We start from the raw sequence: 24644 nt of genomic DNA on the forward strand, positions 1-24644 counted from the left end.
GCTGGTTTCACACCGGGAACGTGGCATGAACGTTGCGTGTCTGATGCGGTGCTGCGGCGGCCTTTCTGCCAACTACAACGTCTCTTTTGCTCACGTAATTTTTTTTCCTTCACTGTTTTGAATGGAAACGCTTCCAAGACACTTGTGTGTGGCGTGAAAATAGGCGTGAGTCCTACTCCTAGCATGCACATGTTTTCGGCATTTTGCCGCTTTGCCGCTCTTGCGCATGTCGCGGTTAAAGTTCAGTCAGGTTGAACTTTGACCTTGGCGCGCTGTGTGTCGTTGGTATTTTGCGCTGAGCCCAGTGGCAAGCACAACAAAAATCTTTGGGACGTTACCTCAACCAAGAGCAACCTAGCGGCGAGCGCACCGCATACCGTGTACAATGTGATAGCCCCTATAGAAAACGCCACGCAACTGACACGCAATAGACACGTGACCACGCACCCGATGTGAAACAAGCCTAATATAACATCTCTTCATCCAAGCATCTTGACATTACTCATATCACCCAGGATATCATATGGTAATATTATCAGCTGTTTAACTTTTAGACAGACAGACTCAGTACAAGGGTGAGGTGAGGCCTATCAGCACACACACTTTGTTTTGAGAGTGCTATGCCATATAAGGCTGCTAGCCTACTTCTTATCAGTCAGTCAGTGATGTCAAAATTATTAGTTTATTTAACAAACAAAAATACAATTTCAGTCAGTTTTATTTATTTGTAAAGTCAGAATTGAATCTTCTATGGCACGTAGGCCTTCTAAAGAAACTATTCAATTCAGTTTAAATAGTAGGGATATCCTTATCAGCTTAGGCCTACTGAAAAAAGTAGGCTAGAACATTGTCCAACATTAAACAACTGATATCAGTGTTAATTGTCGTTTCTCATCCTCAAACCAGGAATGGCATTTTCATTTCATCCGACTCCCACAGCAAGCAACCTTCACATCACAGAAAGCTCATTACTGTCCCCTTCTTGCCCACCTGCATTGGTTCCAGTGCATAAAACCGGATGACAATCCTGTAAGAGAACATAATCTTCAGGAAAAGCACAATTTTGTGTAGGCTACACTGAACAACACTATAGATCTGACAGCAAGAAAGACAGGGGTAATCTAGAAGTATTGTAGGCTACATTGTCTTGTATTTATAAGGCCCATGCCCGTGCGAATTATCACTCTGACGTCATCAAGAACTCTTACCGGTCTTCGGTCAAGCCCAGTTCCCCGGTAAGGAACTGAAATATCTTTGCACTGTGCTCCTTGTTCTTTTCCGCCGTGTCAGTAACGCCGATAGCGGACACGGACAGCATCACGCACGGCGAACAGGATCCGGCTATGAGCATGGGTAGTCCCGCTTTAACCACCAGGTTCATTCTCTAGCAAAAGAAACATGATCAGTTTCAGGCAGCATGAACCGTTTACTTTTCCCTAGCGATATAGGTATTCATTAGATTATCAGATTGATTCGGCTAGATGAGATGACATCAATGCATTTAATCTGTAAACGTTTTATTCATCCAGCAATAATGCACATTTTAAGCCTTTCCACAGAAATTGGTGTTTCAAGGTGAAATCATTCTCTTATACTTCTGAACTACTTGCTACTAGTATTAACCAAAGTTAGCGTGTCCGTCTCGTTCTCCCTGTAGGCTACTCACTTCTTCCGGTTTCCCAAGCGCAGTGGCGGTGGCAGTGCATAATTTCTTCAAAAACTCCTCCGTAAATTTGCTTGCTGGCAAGTTCGATTCCAAATCAATGAAAGGCATGGTCGTTTCTGTGTCTGCACGGGTTAGGTAAGAGATTCGACCGACTTTTTGCACTGATTAAGAGGTCTGACCATAGACAGTAAAGGGGTCTAACCGGAAAAAGAAGACAGTAATGTGTCTATTGGTCAGAAAAGGGCACCGCCTATTTATAACGGGTCGGGATTGGCTGGGGTTGTGGATCATCTGGCCTACAGATTTAACCTGTGATATATTAAGTGGAACGATACGTGATTGACTTGGATGTATTTCAAACAACTTTAAACCATCTCACTTTAAATTCTTAGTTTTGTTGAAACGATAATTCTCAAAACAAACAGTGCTACACAAATTATGAGACTGATAATTTAGGAACATTCAATAAACAAGACTAAGAGAAAGGTATTCAAACACTGAATAATGAAACTTGATCATATGACCTGCACTTCTGCAACTAATTACACAAAACAAAACGTGTGTAACTCAAAATAATAAACTCTTGATAAACATGTGTGTAACTCAAAATAATAAACTCTTAAAAAAAACTCTTGATAGGTTTTGTAACAACTAATGACACACAAAACATAAACACAAGACAGACACCACCATGAAAGCCTAGAGGTTAACAGGACAGACGATGGGAAAGAAAATTCTATTTGACTTTGGATATTAATGAGCCAGGACAACACAGACAGCACAAGTACACAGCAGCTTTTATTTTACAATCTCATATACATAATCATAAGTCCAAAGTACATGTTACAACTACAAAATTTATATGTGCGTCTAGAGCAAAGTGATTCTGAAAGATGACTTGAGTTATCCATGAAAGTGTATTTTTCCGTAGAGTTCTTGTTGGATCAACCTCGCAGGACCAATCAAACCAGTTGATTCACACCTGAAGGTACAAAACATGAAAATAACACTGGTATGTTTGGAACATAATCACACTGACCTATCTAATCTTGTTCAGCAAAATAATCTTCTAACAGACCGTCTTAGACTCAAGGGGAGGAAGGGGAGTGTCATAAATAAGAGACTCGCTGCAGTAACTGTTCTTTGCATCCACCAGTTTTTGAGGGAAAACCACACATGCACAGGTTCCTGGTTTTATATTGGTGAGAAGATCCATCTAGACAGGAGTTGGAACTTTAAGCAAGGGGGCAGTCTGCCTAGTGCATACTTTTAAGCACACCCTGGTGGTAGAAGCTGAAAGGTTACTCCAAAGCATGAAACTAAAACTTTAGTGGAAATTAAAATATTTTTTATATATGGTGGAACCAAACCGACCATGGTATGTGAAACAGTTGGTTTGGTTTGAAATTCCCCATATTTTAATTTAGTTTTGGAGTAACCTTTCAGTTTCTCCCACCGGGATGTGCCCTGACCCTGTAGAGGTGTCTGATTCTCATGTCTGAGAGGCAAATGTTGCCAAGGCTTTACAGACAAACTCTTGAAACGTGAATTTGTGGGATTTAAAAGTATGAACAAAAAAATCAGTACAACTTCCACCTGTCTGTTACGCATTAAGGTGCTAAAGATAATACACAACACAACAGTGAAAAGAACTTTTTATTGACATAGCTACCCTAAAAAAGAACTGAATAAGCAGCAACTGAAATGCTGGGTCACAATTTACCACTTATATCGATTGTTATCTTGTTTAGCTGTGAGTAAGTATTCTCACCTCTAAAATGAGTTTGTGTGCCAGTTACCACCACTACAAATTGCTATGATATGACATAATTCGCAGAGCTCTGGAAAAATCAAAAAATCCTTTTATAGGTCATCATTCTGCATCTGTGTTACTATTGTCTAGTACAGGAGGCTCTTACCCTGTGAGAACTTGCACTGTTTGAGGGCCTCGTTGAAGCCCTCGCACAGACTGAGGTCCGTCTGTGTGGTGGCACAGTCCAGGAACTGCCTCACCTCATAAAGGCATGGGCCCTGCTGAGCGGGCATCCGGGGAGGCTCCTACGAGAGGACAAGAGTAATCCGACGATAAGCAAATATTATATCAGTCACCAATTAGTTCACTGTGTAACAACCCAGATGTAACCAAGTCTTGAATTACTATACATACTGTGTATGTGTCACAACAGTAATAGATCATCAACTTTCCAACAGGCAACAGTTTACGCCAATGGCATTACTGTACAATGTTCACTATAAAATCTTTACACACTATGTTAAAAATGGCCTCCCATTCCTCCGCCTCTTTGGAGAGACAAGGCATCGCACCTTCTGTTTGTCACCTGAGCTGATCTGGAAGATTCTACTTTGTTTTGGGTTGCCAGATCAGCACCTGCCTCTGACGTGTTTGGCAGGAAGATATTTGCCTTGCATCTGCTCCAGGGTTAGGGTTTACCTATGTTCCCAGGATGGGTTAGGCCTCTGAGGAAAGGCGTACACACCTAGAATGTTCTGGAAAGTTAATTTAAATCCCAGACTAGTTCACACTCTGTAATGCTTTGACATTGATTGCCATTTGCCCTCTAATGTTTTCCTTTCATAGTGGATGGTCTCACCTGAAATGCACTTGCAGGCTTGGCTGGTTCGGGGCTGCTGCTGCTTCCACCACTGAACGCTCCGGTCAGGGCCCCACCCACCACATGCCCGACAGCAGAGCCCACTGCCACCCCAGCTGCAGTGGTGGCCATCTGGGCCATGAGTCCCGGCTGCTTGGGCTGAATTGGGGCCAGGGCAGCTGGGGGTGGGGGGGCAGGCGCTGGGGCATAGGATGGTGCTTGGGCACTGGAACAGATGAGACCACACGCAAAAGTATTACACATTGTTTGTGTTAGTTTCTGCATGTAGGCCTAAACATATGATTGTGTGTTGAAATAATTGTATTCCTTGGATGTTCAAACTCTCAATTTCAAGAATCCCTGATGTGTGACAAACTGGGAGACAAATTGCAGCCAAACATTGCTCGCAAATTCACAATCCATAGAATATTCTTAAGCACTTCCAGTCATATTGTTCATTGGAATGTGCTATGTAAACAAAACAACTGGACAATTCGTCAGTAGTAACTGACGGTATGTAATGTAAGTAAAGGGAATAGCTAAGTAGAAATTAGGCTACTAACGTTATGCTGTCGATTGCGTCATGCTATGGTAAATGTTAACTGATACGTTATCATATTCAATTTTTAGTTGCGGAGACAATTAGCTAACGTCAACATTTAGTATTATCAACGTTTATATAGTCTTTGTCTTCATCAGAAATTGATAGTCCTACTGCCAAACGTTATTTAAAATTTACATCGAATGATGCAAGTAACTTAGCTATTAAGATGGTAGTCACTAGGTAGGTAGCCAGGGCGATTAAGCTAATCGACCTGTGTCTAATACACGTCTTTCTGATTTGGATAAAAAACGTTATGGTCTAGGTTAGATAACCAACATGATCAAATACACAAGATTCAATATTTAACTTTAGCAACATATTTAGCTACAGCTAGCTGCTAAAGACGTGTGTCTTTTGGAACAGGGTCAATGTTAACATTAATGTTACAGTGTAAGTTACACTAAATCAAAAACCAACCTGACAGGTGCAGACGGGCGACTACGGCTTCCTCTTGCCATGTTCAGGATAAATCGTTGATCACAACTCCGACGTTTATGTTACCAGGCCAAGTCAGTTCACAAAACTGCGACGAAGTAGCCGGTGAATGCGTAACAGAATGACAGTCCGCTACACGTGCCAGTGACCTTGTGTACAATCTCCTCAGTGCGCAGCCGTAAGGACACGGAAGGACGCTATTACCAAAGCCTGTCTACTAAAGTGTCTGTTAGTAGCTTATTTGTATGCAGTCTAAACCGAAGATTCAGGTGGCGTTGTAAGAATAATAACAATCGTGAATGACGTGCAAGTGCAAATGCACTGGCACAGGAGGCAGTGTGAAAACAATACGCATGTGAGTAGACCTATGGCCAACTTTCTAGAGAGTTCGATCATGGCCAGACGTCAGATTTTTGCGTAATAAGATTATGCCAGCGCACGGGCACGTTTAAGGCCTTGCAGTTAGTCGCCCATACTTGGAATTCAGTTAAAAAAATCAAGAGGAATTGAAATAAGGCGTGCTTTATTAGCACATATGCACAGCCCCTCCCTCCATGCCACAGTCGAACTGTGACCACACTTATACCTTTCTTAATATAGTTATTTATATATAGATATATAGACTTTATTCTTCCACTGTTTGACTTACTCATTTTCACCATCACCATGACACTCATTCACAAAGAGCACCTTACCTTACCTTTTGCACAGAGGACCACAGGCTCAGTCCCTGCTTCAGTCATTGCAAGCGAGCGCACCTGATTGATTAATCACCCACTATGTGGATACTGTTTTTTAGAATTGATTTAGATTACGTTTTATTTAGTAGAATTTGTATTTTAGTATATTTAGTATATTCTTTATCTTCTACAGTCCTTATTGCTTAGTTGTGCTTTTTATATTATATACTTTTAATTACTTGTTCTGCTGTTAGTGAATGTGTGTGTGTGTATGTTGTCTGTATGCTACTGTTATTTCCCCTAGGGATCAATAAAGTATCTATCTATCTATCTATCTATCTATCTAAGGCACAATGCATGTCTCGGCTGACAAATCACTTTAGCCACTAGATGGCGCCAATGCCAAATTAATTTTGTGTGGTCCAACGCTTCTACCATCTTTGCAGTTTGACTGACGTTCTGTTCAGAATTCCTGAAACAGATCCTGGTCAAAAACTGTTAGTGGTCACCAAAATAGGCTTATACTGGGGTAAAGAAGTGGTTAGTGATGCATACAAAACAATGAGATAATTTAAATGTCCTCAAAAATAATGTGTGTCTGGGAGTTGTGGCGCAAGCAGCAGCACCGTAGGGCCTACCACATTTGGGTCTCAGTGCCCATGGGGAGCCCGGTTCAATTCTAGCCTGCGGTCATGTTCTGATACCACCCCATCTCTCTCCCTTTCACTTCCTGTCTCTCCACTATCCTATCGATATAAAGGCAACAATTGACTCTTTTTAAAGGATTAAATGGTTGTACTTTAAAGGATTAAATGGTCTGCATCCCAAGCACGTTCACGTCTCACACAGAAAGGTGACTGTGCCTTTAGTGCCCTTTGGAACAATCTACCACATGACCTCAAATCAGCATCTTCTGTGACTGTTTTTAAACCATTGCTAAAAACACATCTCTTCCGACTTGCGTTCAACAGCCATTGAGTCTGTGAGAACTGTGGATGGAGATATTTGTATTATGTTTGTATCTGTCTCTGTCTAGACTGAGGTACTTTTTGTTTTTTGTCTGGAGGTGTCAGCTCTAGTTGGCTTTGGAACCACCTTTTAAACTTTGTCTCTGTTTTTTTGTGAAGCACTTTGGATGGAAATGTGCTATATAAATTGTATTTACTTACTTACTTACACACACATACATATAGTACAGCTTGTGAAAAGGCCTTACTGCCATTTCAAGGATCATCACTGTCATCATGATTTCTTAATTAATTCATTAATGAATTATTTGTTTGGTTAACTGAAAAAAATCACCCTAAGTGGGGTGAGAGGCACCTTTTATCCCACGTTGTTTTTAGCATCTGCTCATTATTCTGACAAATCCCCTCCATGTGAGACCAATCAGAGTTACAAGACAAACAGATACATTTTAGTCATGATGTGCTCACTCCATCGTTGGGTCCAGCTGCACCCCCTGTCTCACCACCACCCATTTAAATCTGCCTGGTTCCCCCACTATCCCTTTGTTGTGGTCCATGTCATATGGGGACAGACCTGGGAGGGGGGTGGTCCTGAAGGAAAAGGGCCAAGAGAGTGATTCATTTCTCCTCGGCAGGCTTTCATGTTCCAGCCTGTGTGCCTCCTAGCAGTCTCTGGGGTCTGGTTGGAAGAGGCGTTTATGTGAGGGGGTTGGCTCTGAGAGGGTCTGGGTTGAATTTGATCGAGCCCATCCCTCAGCTCACCCTAAAACAAAGGAAAGGGGCTGACACCAGCAGAAACAGCGGTGCTATACCCAGCAGAAACAGCGGCGCTATACCCAGCAGAAACAGCGGCGCTACAACCAGCAGAAAACACAGCGGCACTATAACCATCAGATCCCCATTGACATAGTACAGTGAACAGTGGAAAACATATACCTGAATTATTAAAACATACAATGTAATCATTTAATGTAGAATCATCCGACGTTGGGATGAAACATGGTGCCCATGATTTGAGTTGTCCAACTCTCTATATATACGGCTCCCCCATGCCCATCTGTCTCTCACACGCCACTGTGCTCCCTGACACGCTTCTCAACTCATCAGAAACACACAAACAGACCTACTCAATCTCATTCAAATTGCTGAGATACTCAATCTCATTCAGTTTGCTGAGAGAGGCCCGTATAGCTCTGTGCAATCTTGGACAGACACCTCATTTGTTTTTGCTCTTAGCCTCTTTGGGTTATGCACACAGTTTTGCATCACACTGCCAGAGGCATTTCCCTCTCATGACTTGTGGTATTTTTAGACCACAATAAAGGCCTTACATAGAAGACAAGGAGGAATTCAGCATTATTAACCTCCAATTACCTTAAATGAACCTCTCCTTTGTGTGTGTGTGTGTGTGTGTGTGTGTGTGTGTGTGTGTGTGTATGTGTGCGTGCGTGCATGTGTGTCTGTGTGTGCATTTACATCTGTGTAGGCGTTCCCTCTTCTCAAAACTACACAGTGTCTTCTGGTAAGATTGGCAAGACATTGTTCCTTGTTGGTGGAGTAAAACTGCGCTTCAACCTTTCACAATGCCCATGCTAAAAGCGATGGTTTGGAGTCATTTCACCCTAGGGTCCTTTGCACCACGACCCCGAGCCAAACACCCTCCCAGAACCTTTTTTCCCTTGGTCGAACCCTGGTCAAAGTAAGCTGTCAGAAACTAATGGCGTTCTGCAGTCATTGATGGAACCAACTTTTATCTCGTAAAAATTACCCCACTAATAAGGCCCTGAATGGTACGAAACTTCTGCAGTAGTACAGCTATGACCTTTAGTCCAATAACGAGGCATTAGAAAGTTTGTAAGTGCACCAGGAGTTTATTTAAAAAAGACTTGCCTGATTATCTGCTACTATACTGCTGCGTCGACGTTTCTTCCGTGATTTGGGAAAAGCCCGTAAAAGTCCTGGCAGGAAGCATGCATAAGGATGTATATCCAGGAATGCACTAATATTTTGTTCGTTGTCCAGTTTGCAACCATTATTAGTTAACACTAAGTTGTAAACACTTCGGGAAAAAAATATTAAAAACTGTATATACCAAAAAACGTTGATGTAATCCTGCAAGGACTTTTACGGGAAGTCTTATTTACGGCAAGTCTTATTTAAACTAGGTGTACCGCATAGCGGTACAAAATATGACCGCCGCTCAGTCCTGTACATCCGTTCCGCGAAAATAAATCACACTTCAATTTGTCTCCATATTTAATTTGTCTCCATTTTTCATATTTTTGGCATGCCTGAGTGTGTGTGTGCGGCTGCACAGAAAGTAGCCTACTGGTGCTGAAAAGGTGAATAGATTGTAGAATAGCCAAAGAAGATGTAGCATTGTTATAAAACCTTTAAAATCTCTAAACAATCACAAGTAGGGCAGTTCATCACAGTTCATCCATTGCAACTGGATTGATGAAAGGTCACTTACACCTGTAGGCTACATTGTATTTGGGAAAAGCAAAAGGTATCAGCATAATGTTATTTATTTATTTATTTATAAACAAAAACATCTCTGTCAGTTCCATGCCGTTTTCAACAGCTATCAAAAACAAAGGTCATTTTTGGATGGATGGATTTTTTGTGAATGTTTCTTCTTCTACATAAGATTTTAGTCATCTTTAGTTCATGTAATACTTTAATGTCAATGCACAAATTAAGTAACAGTAGTCTGAAACGTTATTGTTAATGCACAAATTAAGCCGAAATTTTTCCGTAAAAGTCTAGTGGGGCTACATACCCACCAAATTTCATGTGGCCCAGTGGTTCGGTGTCCCGGGTATCGTTGACCAAAAATTCAGGAAGTAGATGACGGGGAAAAAAAAAAAAAAAACGTTTGACAATCCCTATATGACCGCTTCGCTAGCGGCGGTCATAATAAACTCCTGGTGCACTTACAAACTTTCTAATGCCTCGTTATTGGACTAAAGGTCATAGTTGTACTACTGCAGAAGTTTCGTACCATTCAGGGCCTTATTAGTGGGGTGTCAGACACCAAACAGGACGAGGACCACAAAAGCGTCACGTTAGAATGTTTATTTAAGGGTTGGGGGTTACAGGGGTTTCAGGGGTTCGGGAGTTCAAGAGTCTATGCGTGTGTGTGTTCCCCAATAGCCGAGCAGCAATGGCAGGAGCTGGATGATCCGGGAAGTCCTGGGGGAAACACACACACAACAGCAATTGAAACGAAGCAGCAGTACAGTCAAGGGCTAGGCTGTATTCGTAGAAGAGAGACGGAAGGCAGGTCAAGATTACCGGGGCTGGAGATCAAAGAAGTAGTCGAGCGGGTCTGGGTTCACCGGCAAAGAGTCAGAGTCGTTTTCCAAGACAGGCAGGTAACTGGTGCGGGTTTGCAGACGATCTGACAAGTGTGGACTGAAAAGCAAGGCTTTATATACCGGGCATGATGAGTGGTGAATGCAGTGCAGCTGGTAGGTAAACGAGGGTGAGGCAGAGCAGAGCAGGAACAGGTGGAGGTCATCAGACTTTAATCAGCGTGTCGTACCAGGCAGAGAGAGAGAGCTCATGACAGAACCCCCTAAGGGGCGGCCCCAGAAGTCCCCAAGAGTGACACCACGCCGAGGGCGGAGGGGGAGCCGGTGGAGGGCTAGAATTCCTCCGAGCGGACCGAGTGAAAATCCTCATCCTCGGAGGGAGCTGGAGGGTCGTGGACAGAAGACGGGACAGGTACCGAGACAGGGTCAGGGTCAGGCACAGGACAGGAAGCCGGGCGGGCAGGACGGTTAGGGACCCCTCTGGGGCGGCACCTACGGATTGCAGGTTGGTCAGGATGCAGACGGTGGAAGTCGGCGATGAGTGTCCGGTCCACAATCCGACTGGCTGGCACCCAGGTTCTCTCCTCAGGCCCATAGCCCTCCCAGTCGACCGAGATACTGGAGGCCCCTACCTGCCTCTGGACCGAAGCAGGCGTCGAACGGTGTACACCAGCCCACCGTCAAACGCAGGCGCAGGAGGAGGAGGAGGAAGCGGCACGGGGACCAGCGGGCTTTCATCGTCGGCTTGACTTTCAAACATGGAAAGTAGGGTGCACCCTCATGGAGGTTGGCAACTGGAGCCGGACTGCGGTTGGGCTGATGACCCTCTGGATAGGAACGGGCCGAGGAATCGAGGTGCCAGTTCTACGCCATTCCACCCGCAGTGGGAGATCCTTGGCTGACAGCCACACCTTCTGGCCAACACGGTGGCGGGTGCGGCGATCTTCGGGCGGTTAGCCCCAGTGGCATAGCTGACAGCTGACTTGAGTAGCGTGGCACGAGCTTGTGACCAGGTACGACGGCAACGGCGGGCATAGGCGAGGGCAGACGGGCAGGACACATCTCCCTCCTGGCTGGGGAACAGGGGGGGCTGGTAGCCATACACACACTGGAAAGGTGACATACCAGTGGCAGAGCAGGTGAGGGAGTTGTGAGCATACTCTATCCACGTCAGTTGTTGTGCCCAAGCCTGGGGTTTGCGAGAAACCATGCACCGCAGCGCCTTCTCCAGCTCCTGGTTTGCCCGCTCGGATTGACCATTGGACTGGGGGTGGAACCCAGAGGTGAGACTCACTGTGGCCCCTAGAAGACAGCAGAACTCCTTCCAGAATGTGGAGGTGAATTGCGGACCTCGGTCAGAGACAACATCCCTGGGCAGCCCGTGTAGACGGAAGACATGATCAAGAACAGCCTGGGCAGTCTCTCTGGCAGATGGCACACTTCATTCCCCTCCCTAAACTGCCATCTTGCTGAACCGGTCAACCACAGTGAGAATGACCGTCATCCCACCTGATGGTGGGAGGCCAGTTACAAAGTCCAAGGAGACGTGGGACCAGGGTCGTGTGGGCACAGGCAAGGGCTGGAGTAAACCAGCGGGGGGCCGAGTGGAGGACTTGTTCTGATTGCAGGTGGGGCAGGCACGGACGAATTCTCGGACATCCCTTCTCAAAGCAGACCACCAGAAGCGCTGGGCAAGGAGATGGCAGGTGCGGGCGGAGCCCGGGTGGCAGGCAAGGCGGGAGTTGTGTCCCCACTGTATGACCCGGGACCTCAAATTCTCTGGGACAAAGAGACGACCGTCTGGGCATGCACTGGGACTGGGATGGTCACGGAGGGCCTCCTGAATTTCCTCCTCGATATCCCAGGTCAGGGCAGCTACGACGCAGGGATCGGGCAGAATTGATGCAGGTTCCTGGGAAGGGCGCCATCCTTATGAAACTGACGGGAGAGAGCGTCCGGCTTGGTGTTCCGAGAACCTGGGCGGTATGACAGGGTGAAGTTGAATCTGGTGAAAAACAAGGCCCAGCGGGACTGTCTGGGGTTAAGACGTTTGGCGTTGCGGATGTATTCGAGGTTTTTTTGTGATCGGGTCCAGACCAGGAACGGAACTGTGGACCCCTCCAGCCAGTGACGCCACTCCTCCAGGGCAAGCTTGACTGCCAACAGCTCACGGTCTCCAACATCATAATTGCGCTCTGCAGGTGAAAGCCGGCGAGAGAAAAATGCACAGGGGTGCAACTTGTTGTCCTCCTCTGCCCGTTGAGAGAGTATGGCCCCGACTCCCCACGTCTGAGGCATCCACCTCGACAACGAACTGCCGGTCTGAATCCGGCATCTGGAGGATGGGGGCAGTGGTGAACCGGGCCTTGAGGGTATGAAAGGCTGTGTTGGCCTCTGGGGTCCAGGAAAAGGGGTGTTTGATGCTGGTCAGAGCTGTGAGGGGAGCGGCGACGGAGCTGTAGTTCCGGATGAATCTCCGGTAGAAATTGGCAAACCCGAGGAATTGCTGCAACTTCTTCCTATTCCCCGGAACTGGCCAGGAGGTAACTGCCGAGACCTTTGCGGGGTCCATCTGGATATTGCCTTCAGCGACAATGTATCCCAGGAACGACACAGTCTGAGCGTGGAACTCGCATTTCTCCGCTTTGACATAAAGGGAGTTCTCCAGGAGCCGTTGAAGAACCAGCTGGACATGACGAGTGTGTTCGGACAGAGTTCTGGAGAAAATTAAGATGTCGTCCAGGTACACGAAGACGAATTTATTCAGCATGTCCCGCAGCACATCATTCACCAGCGCCTGGAATACCGCTGGGGCGTTGGTGAGGCCAAATGGCATTACCAGGTACTCATAATGGCCGGTGTGGGTGTTGAATGCAGTCTTCCACTCGTCACCCTCCCTTACCCGGACTAGGTGGTAAGCATTTCTAAGGTCCAGTTTGGTGAAAATAGTGGATCCCTGGAGCAACTCAAAAAGCAGAGGTGAGTAAAGGCAGAGGGTACGGTTCTTCACTGTGACATCGTTCAGACCTCGATAATCAATGCAGGGGCTAAGAGAACCATCTTTCTTTCCCACAAAGAACCCGGCACCAGCTGGCGCAGGAAGACGGGCGGATGAGTCCAGCTGCCAGGGAGTCCCTGATGTAATCCTCCATAGTTTTTTCTTTCAGGAGGGATAGTGAGTAGAGGTGACCTTTGGGGAGCAGTCCCAGGGAGGAGATCAATGGCACAGTCGTGCGGGGCGGTGTGGGGGGGCAGAGATGTGGCTTTGGTCTTGTTGAACACCTCTCGGAGGCCATGGTAACATTCAGGGACATTAGAAATGTCGGGGCAGTGCTGGGGTACTGAGCCGGGGGCAGCCAGGCAGCACGCAAACAGGTCAGGTGGCAGGCATTTCCCCACTCTTTCACAGTTCGGAGGCCCAATCGGTGGTGAGGATTGTGGAGACGGGCCAAGGTAGCCCAGGATTAGGGGTTGGCCTGGGGAGCTGAGCAGGTGGAAGCGGATGGTCTCACCGGTGGTTTCTGACACCATCATTGAGATGGGGGCTGTGATGCTGGTAACTGTGCCAGTGCGTGACCGGCCCAGGGCCCGGGCTGGAACAGGAGTGGACAAGCGGTGGCTTTCCCAAGCCCAGCTGACGAAAGCAAGTCCCTGTGTCAATAATGTTTGCTTCTGCGCCAGAGTCCACCAGGGCTGCCAGGGTGTGGGTGGAATCAGACAGGTAAAGACAGACTTGGATGAGGGGTTTCACGGCTGATGGAGGGCGGAATGTTCATTGAGCTCATCCGGTTCCTCCTACATCTGGTGAGCTCCGCCTTTTGCTGGACAGGTGGCGACTCGATGACCATCACCACCACAGTACAGGCACAAGTTGGAGGTGATGTGTGGCGGCTCTGCAGGGGTTAGGGAGGCGGCCGATCTCCATCGGTTCAGACTGGTCGGCTGGTTGAGGCGGTGTGGCAGGAGTGCGGACAGAAGGGCAGTTGGGACACTCCGTGTGCTGGTGGATGGACTCTGGCCTCTCTCTCGGCAGCGGACCTGGATCCTGCGGTGCGTCTGCGGACAGCCAATGAGCTTCATCAAGAGTGGGGGGTTGATCATGGGAAACCAGCTGCGTCCTTTATGTAGTCCGCCAGGCTGTGGAGGAAGGCATCCACCAATGCTTCCATGTTCCAGGAGCTCCGACTTGCCACAGTTCGGGAAGTCAATGGAGTAATCATAACAGTCCTTCTGCCTTGGCAAATACTCATCAGGGTCCGAGATGCCTGCGGCTGTGGTGGATTCCAAATCGAATACCTTGAGCATCTCCTCTCTTGAATAGGTTGAAGGTTGCACATGCTGGGGTCTGGCGCTTTCGAACTCCGCCCGTTCCCCAGAGTGTCGAGGCTTCGGCCCGTCCAGGTGGTGATCACGTTAACCGACCCTCGCCCTTCAGTGGCAAAAAAGTCCTGGGTTGCAGGGTAAACTGGACCACGACAGCTCGTCAGGAGCATCCCGTACCTGGGTTGGGTCGCCGCTGAACCGCTCTGGGTTGCCCGATCCTGGGTTCTGGGGGCTCCGGCAGCCACGGCAGCCGTGGACTGGGCAGGAGACTTCGGTGCTGGGCGGTGAGCAGGCTGGCTGGGGCTGGGCGGTGGGGAGCAGGCAGAGGAGAAAGGTTGGTGAGAAGTTGAATGATCATTGCAAGTTGTTGCTGTTGCTGCTGGAACTGCTGAAGCTGTTGGTAGGTGGCTTGAAGTAGGGAGGCAGTGTCCAGCAGTGTTGCCGGTTGCCTCTCTCTCAGTCTCTTCCAGGCGTTGCATGGCGGTGGGTGGTTCTGGTTGGTCCGGTTTCCATGCTGGTTGACCGTGCGCTGGGTCCATGTTTGGTCAGATCGTACTGTCAGACACCAAACAGGGCGGGGACCACAAAAGCGTCACGTTAGAATGTTTATTTAAGGGTTGGGGGTTACAGGGGTTTCAGGGTTCCGGGAGTTCCAAGAGTCTGCGTGTGTGTGTTCCCCAATAGCCGAGCAGCAATGGCAGGGAGCTGGATGATCCGGGAAGTCCTGGGGAAACACACACACAACAGCAATTGAAGCGAAGCAGCAGTACAGTCAAGGGCTAGGCTGTGTTTAAGTAGAAGAGCGGAAGGCAGGTCAAGATTACGGGCTGGAGATCAAAGAAGTAGTCGGCGGGTCTGGGTTCACCGGCAAAGAGTCAGAGTCGTTTTTCCAAGACAGGCAGGTAACTGGTGCGGGTTTGCAGACGATCTGACAAGTGTGGACTGAAAAGCAAGGCTTTATATACCGGGCATGATGAGTGGTGAATGCAGTGCAGCTGGTAGGTAAACGAGGGTGAGGCAGAGCAGAGCAGGAACAGGTGGAGGTCATCAGACTTTAATCAGCGCGTGTTACCAGGCAGAGAGAGAGCTCATGACAGTGGGGTAATTTACGAGATAAAAGTTGGTTCCATCACGACTGCAGAACATCATTAGTTTCTGACAGCGCTACTCAACCAGGGTTCGACCAAGGGAAAAAAGGTTCTGGGAGGGTGTTTGGCTCGGGGTCATGGTGCAAAGTACCCTAGGGTGAAATTACTCCGAACCATCGCTTTAAAGAAACACGCCACCCAATGTCAGTAGTAATATATGTTCTTTCCTTAAAGGGACACCAGGCAATGTTTTCGTGTTAATTAATCATCTTCGTAAGTCGGTATATGGTTAAATGACTCATTACGGGGCGAATGAAGGCTCTCCCGCCCACCCCTACTGCCTGTAGGAAGAATATCCCACTTGCAAGTTCAGTGTATCCTACCCGCCGACCGAAGCAGGATCAGTTTACAGCACAGAGGCAGGCAATGAAATGCTAGAGATTGTTGCAAACGTGTGTATAATGTCAGAGCCGGCGAAGAAGCAGCGAAACCCTTGACGGAAGACACAAAGAAAAGGAAAAGAGCTTCAGACCGAGCGAGGGGGAGTTTCGTAGAGAAAAAGCATCAGGCTTGCCTGGTGTCCCTTTAACTTTCACGAGTTGAGTCATACCTCTCCTGTGTCTGTATGTGCACTCAAACGCTCTGGTGCGCGGCGTGAATGTGTTAGCATGTTGCTATGCTAGCGGGCTCAGACATAGCCATAGAGGGAGGAAAATAGCAGTAATCAAAAACATCCACGTTTTCCCTTCTTAAATACAGTTGCACGAGTAGTTGATAAAAATGTGTAAGGTCACACAACATGAAACGTGGCGATTTTCCAAGCGAATAAACAGGAGAACTACAATGTGTGGTGCAATAGCACTTGGGAGTACTTCGACCTAGCGTAGTAATATTAATTAACACCTAATTGTCTAGGTGTTTCACCTATTAATCAGGAGGTGATTAAGGCTATGAACTGTATGATTACCACTGTATACAGTACCTTTATGCTACTCCAAGAACCCAGTGGTTCCTGTAAGAACTCAATTGTTCCTCAATGCTCTTAGAGGTTCTTGGAGGAACCAAGGACATTTCTCAGTATAGGAGGCAGTTCCTTGAGGAACTCCACTGAATTTAAAGATTCCTAGGGGAACCTCTCTGTCGCTCTCTGTAGACCTGTCCCACAAAAACATTACTGAAAATTAAAATAACCTAACCTCAGTCAGACTTTTTTTGATCATAAAAAACAGGGTAGATTTGATCTCTTGAGTCATAGGTCTTGATGTCTTTAGTGATAAGTCTAAACTGACTCAAATGAATGGTCACTAAAGATCCATGATTCTTGGGTTATTTTAGGGATCTGGGTGAAACATCTGAGTGGGAGTGATTAGATCATTACGACAAGTTATGTACTCCTGCCTGTTCAGTGTTTCCCACAGAACTGAATTCTATTTGTGGGGGTAGGTTTGCAGAATTAACTTAAATTCAACAGTTTTTAACAAATTAGTGTAGTATGGTTATGATGAACCTGATTTAAGCACAATTTAGTACAACCTGGAAAATCATTGTGTGGTGGTCATTGTTGATATTGTGGTGGGCCGCCACAAATAAGTCAATATATGGGAAACACTGCTGTTAGGACAAAAGTTTAGTGTTTGTGGTGTCTGCATTGTGGCAGAAAAACTATTCTCCAATTGTTTATTTGTTTCCACCAGACATCATGCACGATCTTCTTGAGGGTATCATCCTCGCTATTTTGACCCTAGTATTAGGACAGCTTGTGAGAGACAAACAAATCAAATTGGCACAGCTAAATTATGAAATTCAGCATTTCCTTTACAGCTCCCACACACAGCTGCGTGCATCGCGTTGCTGGAGACGCATCCCATTCACTTTAAATGGGCTCACGTGATCCGTTGCCGAACTGAATTGTGGGTCCGTCGGCGCGTTTTCCCACTGCTTTCGCGTTGAGGAGTTCAGCTGTTGCTGCACCGACAGAGCGGCACCGGCCAATCAAGCCAATCTACGGACGGCACCAACCAATCACATTACGGTGTTACTTCAAGTCATTTGCATAGCTACCGTCGGGAACACCCACTGGAATGCGTTGACGGAACGCAGCTGTGTGTGGGAGCCGTATACAACAACACTGTTACACCTGTTTCCAGAAAGCATCGTACCTGTGTCGCAATTCGCTACCTCCGATGTTCGAACACCATAGTTCCAACAATGTTGTTGATGATGCAGCGATACATATCATTGGTGGAAACAGTGGCAACGTGTAATACCCCACCCCCTAGAAATGTTCTGTCACGGCCTATGTCGACATGTTTCTAATCTAAACCGAGTGATTAATGCTGGTATTGTCATTGGCATCAGCCAAAACCTAAACCTATTGCAAGCACATAAAACAGTTAACTTAAGCAGACCAATATGAGTCATTATTTGTGTTAAATATCTATGTGTTGGAAAAAATATATAGCCTGGACAAATATCTGGGTATCCCATAGGTTATTAACTGTCTTTCGTGGCTTAACGGCAGCGCGTTGGTGCACTCTTGGCCGGCCGGAGTTAGCATCCTATCTCTTCTTTTCATCTCTGAGTAAGAGTAGGCCTACGAGACACAACAATAGGTTTTGACCATACATATTTATGTATATAGTTACTCTACATCGAGAGACCATAGGTACAATACATCAGTCAAAAACAATTGAATCTACGTGTCACACTAGTTCACCTGCAGCTACAAAGCAGGACAATCTCACATCAAAAGAAAATCGAACCTACAACGTTGGGATAATAAGTCATCTGCTTTAGCCACTACACCATTTAACACTGCTGTTGTTAGGGACTGTGAAGATTATAATACTAAAAGCAAGGCAATACTTTAATTAACATAGGCTAAATAGCAAGAATGAGCCAAGTAGGGGAGCGGTGTCTTAATCAAAATTAAGCTACAGGATAGATCAATCATTGAGTCACGAGATAAACATCCAACAATCACTTCGCAAATTTTGGTTAGGCGGTTGTGATTTTTGGTTAGGCGCTCCGGAACACCAACAGGAACTACCAAGGAACAACACAGGTGCGACTGCCTAGGGGCAGTAGTTCAAACGACCAAACTTTGCATCCTTGTTTGCGATTGACAGTTCGAACTACCCTTTCTAGAAACACCAAATCCAAGAACGATGGAGCGAACTACCAAGGTTGCGACGCAAGTTAGCAAACGATGCTTTCTAAACGACCCCCTGCATGGGATGTGTACCTGTGTCTAAGAGGGATCGATGACATCATCATGGCCCCCAGTGTTAAAAAAAGCTGGTTACCTTACTTGGAGGAGATGATCACTACTTTTCTTTCCCTCATTGAAGAGGTATTTCCTGGCAAACATACTCCAAAAATGAATTACTTATTGCATTACCCCAGACTTCTGATGGCTTATGGCCCGCTGATCTATGTGTCTTGCCTACGTTTTGAAGCCAAACATCAATATTTCAAGACAATATCATGCACAAGCTGTAATTTTAAGAATATTGCCAAAACACTTGCCAAGAGACATCAGATGCGACAGTGCTGGGAACAAGCAGATATCTGTTTGGGGGAAAAATTAATGCTAACTTCCGATACCCAAGATGTACCCCTGAGTGCACTTCCAAGATCCCTCGCTAGAGTTTTGCGGTTCAGACTGGGAGAGAATGTTACTTTTGAGCATGTCATTAAAACCAGGTCCATCACTGTGGATACAGTAGCATACAAGATTGGCAGCTGTGTTGTTATCGGAATTGCGCATGCTGAGGACATTCCAGTGTTTATGAAAATCCACCACATTTTTGGAGTCAAGGGCATTTGGTGTCTGTGTGGAAAAATCTTACGGCCTTCATGTTTCAATTGCCACCTACACTGCTATGTTGTGGAGGAAGAGCCTGACTGGGAAGTTATGTTGCCTGGCGAAGAACTAGCTTTCCATGGTGTAGATGCTTATTGCAATTCAGATGGAAGAATGACTATTGCTGTTCGACACTATATATGGTTGTTAAAATTATTAATGGTATGATCATATAATGAATGTGCATGAATGAATATTTTTCATTCTTTGATTTTCTGTCTTTTGCAGAGAATCTAATCGATGACGAGACTCCTCTCCTTGAGTGAGAGGATGATAGACAAATTACTCCCCCTCATTAAAACTCAATGAGAAGTTATTTCACATAAAAAAGATTGGACATTTGATTATGAGATTCATAGGCCCGTTAAACTAACCATGAATTATGTTTCAGCTCTCCACAGGAAAGACCATATTTTGAATTGAACTTAAATAATAGTTTAAATAGTTTTCAACTTCATGCTTTTCAGCCTCTCCTGAGGAAAAAAACTCTCAGAGGAGAGTCCAGACTTCCATACTCCAGCATACAGATCAAAATGGAGGTCACTCAAGTCCTCTTTGACTCAATTTGTTTGTATACATGGTAAGTTTAACCTGATTCATTTCTCCTGTTCACTGTGCTTCATTTGCAATCGTGCCTATTTGCGTGCATGACACTCTGTTAAATGTAATTTTCAAAGGTACCCAAGTAGTAAACTATATAATGGCATTTGTGGTGCTCTTGTGACAAAGTACCCTTTTGGACATGATCGAACAGGACAAGGTTATGTAAGTACGGTAGTTTAGTATACTCACAGGCATATAAGATACTAACTGTGGGCAGTTACCCCTCCACCATATCAGTAGGCATCATTGGTCTATTTACCTTGTATTCTTTTTACACAGGACAGTTGGTTGGGAATGCTTAAAAACAAGTTTAAAAAAGAGCGAATCCCACTGACCAATCCCGACATTGAATACTACAGAGCAAAACATGGGGGGGGGGAAGTTTAAAACAATACAGGCAAGTCAGGCTCTTACAAGCCAAGTGGCAGACCAGATGCCTACTTTCCAGGATGTGATTGAAGACAACGTTGTACCAAATGCAGTTTTTCAACATGACAAGGTAATAACAATAACCTGTAATCAACAACAGTTGTGTGTGTGCGTGCATGTGTATGTTATCCATATATTTAATAGATACATTTAAGGAAAGTGTGACCTAAGTGCGTTTAGCTTTAGGAATTCATTAATGTAAAATAAAATTTGGAAAATATTCACAGGAAAATGAAGATCCATATAGTGTTGGGAAGCATATAGCAAAAATGAAGGAGGAGTGTAAGAAAGTCCATCCAAACATTACCATCTTAAAGGATAAAATGAAAAGGACAACACACGAAAGAATGGAGTTTATCCAGAGTCACTCTACCAGGGAGTCATTACTGGAATTCCCTGCATTAAATCAGGTCAGTATTGTAAGTTAAAATTGTGTGCTCATTAAGTTAAGCTTTGGGTTATTTTTTTTCATAGTGTTATCTTCTTTCAGAAGAACTTGTCTGTGGTATCTATGAAATTATTGTTTTATTTTATTTTTTTAATTCTTTTTCAGATTTTCTCAGAAATTGAAGAGAGATATAAAGTTGACCTGGACAAGATGCTGCTGCACGGCCTGGAGAGGACAGCAGGGAAGATTCTTGAGCACGAATCAAAAAAGAAGCTCGGAACTAACATTCTTTCCCAATACGAGATGGCACTAGGGGAAGCTTGTGAGGAGACTCACAGAGGTAATTCCACTGAATCTTTCATTAAGATGTATCTGTCTTTGTTAGTACAAAGCTAATCTAAGGTGTCTTTAACTTTAGGACTCAAAATTTGTGCTGCAGCACTCATGCTCTCTGTGAAAAAGGAGTCCTCTCCTTTTCCCCTACAACAAACGTTTGAAAAACTGCCTTGTGCCACACCTGCATAGACTGCAGCCAAACACACTCACCTGCACTCAGTTTGTTTTATTGCTGTTTATGTCTTGTGTATGTAGGTGTATGTATGTGTCTTTATACTGGGAGATTTTAACTGTGTGGGCATAATGGTATAGACATTCACCCCTCTACAATGGTTTAGCCCTACATACTGATTGGGGTAATTGCCAAGCCTATTTAAAGGCAGGCTTATTTCACACAGGAGAGAGATACTGTACAATAGACTGGAAACACAGGAGAACCAGGGAGACATGCGGAAGAGCATGAGGTCCAGAAATCAGGGAAGTCATAGAGTTTGTTTGTTTGTTTTACTAAGTTAATTAAGTTAACCTTGCTTGTTGTGAGGCAAGGTTTGAGTGTGAGGTCCAAAGTTACAAGGTTGCCTTATTTGGACAGGGAGCCTAAAAGAGTAGGTTCCGGGTGGCTAGTTTAATGGCATGGTACGTGTTTGTTTGTCGACTGAAGAACCCTGTATTTCATGTTTTGAACCCCTATTGTGCTCCTGGATCTGCCTGTCTGCTTATGGACAAAATAAATTATATTTTTGTATGAAACTGCTGTCTCCTGCCTTCCCTCAACACCACCTAATCCAGTGGCGCACCTCCCTAAACGTGGGGTGGTTGCCTCGGCCCCTCACACTCCCGCACCTGTTCAACGAGAACCCTGACAAGCTGGATGTGATCGATAAGGTAGGGGTACCACTTGAATGCTACTTGGGGAAAAATGTGGTACAGATGTCAGAAAATGCTACATTTGGTTTTGCCTAAAACAAAAATAGATGTTTCAGCGCCATGTACACATGCTCATTTCAAATAACGCAAATGTATTTTCGGTACAATAGAAATATATCACAAAACTATGTGATATCCAACTTATTTAGGAAGTTGGGACATGTATCAATGCATGTAATATTCAATCAAGAAAATGTCATTTTGAGTGTTCGACCAGCTTTACCAGTGTGCTTATTTCCTTCCATACAGTACTCTGTTGTATATTGGTATATTAGTTGCATTTTAACAAATACCAAAACACCCAAAATGATACATTTTCTTAAAACATACTCCTTCTAGATGGGATATATTGAAGCATGTCCTATTTTTCTAGATGTCATGCACATTACATGGATTTGTAATGCATTTCTGTTGGTGTATTTTCAGGTGCCCAGGGCTCCAACTCCTCTCCTGGTGGTGGATGGCAACCCTTTTGGAGATTATAGCATAACCCTAACAATGGACGGCGTTTCTATAGCACACCCTGATGACATCACGAATGGGTATTGCAGCGTTACTGGGGACATACTTCATTTTCGGAGTGAAATACGCTCAAAATATGAAAAAGACACTTGCATTCCTCCAGATAGCGTCAGGAATTACATCACAAGAAAAAATAAATCCAACGGTGGTTAGAATGGCCAATGCCTTAGTGTAAGATTGCGTTCTTATCATTTTTACAGTGTAGTTGGGTCTGTTCTCACACTTGCCTATGAGAATTTATTGTCAGCTTTATTGTGGGCTCAGTAAGGCTTTTTGTCTTCAGGTGAGAATGAATTAAACCGTCACCTGACCTGCATTATAACAGACCACCACACATCACCAAATAATGCATATCTTTACAGGATGCAACACACATTGTAAAATACTTTGCACACTAATAAACATGTCCACTGTTGTTTTCTCTGGCATTGATTTGTTTGACATTGGAAGTAATGAATTTCCAAATGTATGGCCAAGCAAAGTTTTACAGTTTATCAGCTGATATTAGATATGTATTTTAGAAATGTATATGTAATTTGAAGAAAATAAAGGTAGGCCTAGACATCATATAGTATTACAAGAGTGGCTTTAAATTGAATGATATACGGCCCAATTAAACTAAAGTTACTTCAAGTAAGTTTCACAGAAATTAATTGAATTTGCTACTTATTTTATTCATACATGTTTAGCTTGTCAATTTCTTTAGTCTGAGTTTTGTCGAGGGTTAACAACGTCAATGTTTTCAGTAGTTGCATGTAAATCATATTAGAGAAATTTTTATGTTTGATCATATCGAGGGTCTCGTTTTAACCTCAAGACATGACAGGTAGATAGGTTGCGCCATATAGATTCACTGACAAATGTCTGGTCATAAATATGTTTTTTCACGGATGTTCATTGAGGGTAGTCCTAATTTTCAGTGAAGCCAAAATTACAGTAGCAACAAAATAACAAAAGATATAGTATAATAATTGTGGTAAAAAGTATAGGCCTAGGCCTATAAATAAAACAAAATAAAATAAATAAATAAGATAACCTACATAACATTGTAGAGGAGGAAGGGGGAAATAAAAATACATAAAATATTAATAATAAAATAATAACAATATTAAAAATATAGCTTCAAGCAGCAATGAGGGGGCCAAGCAGCAAGGCTGGAGTTGCCACGGCAACTCAATGCTGTTACATCAGACATATGGCCGTAAGCTGTCGGAGTGAGTTTCATGTCTAGCAAACAAAGATTACCTGAGATATAAGGTCCAAGGATTCCAAAGGTACCTCATTTTTGAAAATCAGGCACACGGGTCAATACTTACATGCGTGAACATACGTCCAACTTTGGCCTGTTGGTGGCGCTAGAGTGCTTGAAGTGCTGACATGAAACTATGCTATGAATGGTGCTATGAATCATCGGACTGTTAGGGACCCTAATAAGTGTGCCGAATTTCAGAACTTTTTACCAAACGGTTCTATGGGCTGCCATTGACTTCCATGGTGGAATAATAATAATAATAGGGAAGAAAACGTACAAACACAATGTATACTACGCAGCTTGGCCCCCAATAACATTTACTTAAAACAGGTAGGCCTACAAGATAGTTTAGATTAGTTTTGCATGTTTCGTGGAGTCCTATTGAGAGTGATCTATTTAAATAATGCCGCTCCTGAAATGCCAGGCTCATGCGTGCGCTCTCCCCGTCAAATACCTGACTCTAGGCTACCGAGCTACCACACCAAGACCCCTCTCATCCAAACCAGAAGCATGTAGGCCTCCCAGCTTCTTACCTCTGGAAGACACTACAGACACTTCAGACTCCTGAACACAAAACTCATCTGGACTATTTTTTTTATTTAATTAGCGTTATTTTATTGTTTATTTTT

General features: G+C 44.8%; 2 protein-coding genes across 2 annotated transcripts; both read right to left on the reverse strand.

The window, feature by feature from the left end:
• Positions 1 to 663: 663 nt before the first annotated feature.
• ddt (D-dopachrome tautomerase) lies at positions 664 to 1870 on the reverse strand. Its single transcript, XM_048235070.1, has 3 exons — positions 1667 to 1870; positions 1209 to 1384; positions 664 to 1027 (listed from the first exon to the last, which is right to left on the reverse strand). The coding sequence occupies exons 1-3, from the start codon at positions 1772 to 1774 to the stop codon at positions 955 to 957; spliced, it is 357 nt and encodes a 118-aa protein (XP_048091027.1). The 5' UTR covers positions 1775 to 1870; the 3' UTR covers positions 664 to 954.
• A 576-nt stretch (positions 1871 to 2446) lies between these two features.
• On the reverse strand, positions 2447 to 5637 carry chchd10 (coiled-coil-helix-coiled-coil-helix domain containing 10). Its single transcript, XM_048235665.1, has 4 exons — positions 5300 to 5637; positions 4279 to 4504; positions 3586 to 3724; positions 2447 to 2648 (listed from the first exon to the last, which is right to left on the reverse strand). Exons 1-4 carry the CDS (start codon positions 5338 to 5340, stop codon positions 2629 to 2631), a joined length of 426 nt encoding a protein of 141 aa, XP_048091622.1. The 5' UTR covers positions 5341 to 5637; the 3' UTR covers positions 2447 to 2628.
• Positions 5638 to 24644: the final 19007 nt, after the last annotated feature.

This window comes from Alosa alosa, chromosome 23, assembly GCF_017589495.1.
Source record: "Alosa alosa isolate M-15738 ecotype Scorff River chromosome 23, AALO_Geno_1.1, whole genome shotgun sequence".
Lineage (NCBI taxonomy): Eukaryota > Metazoa > Chordata > Actinopteri > Clupeiformes > Clupeidae > Alosa > Alosa alosa.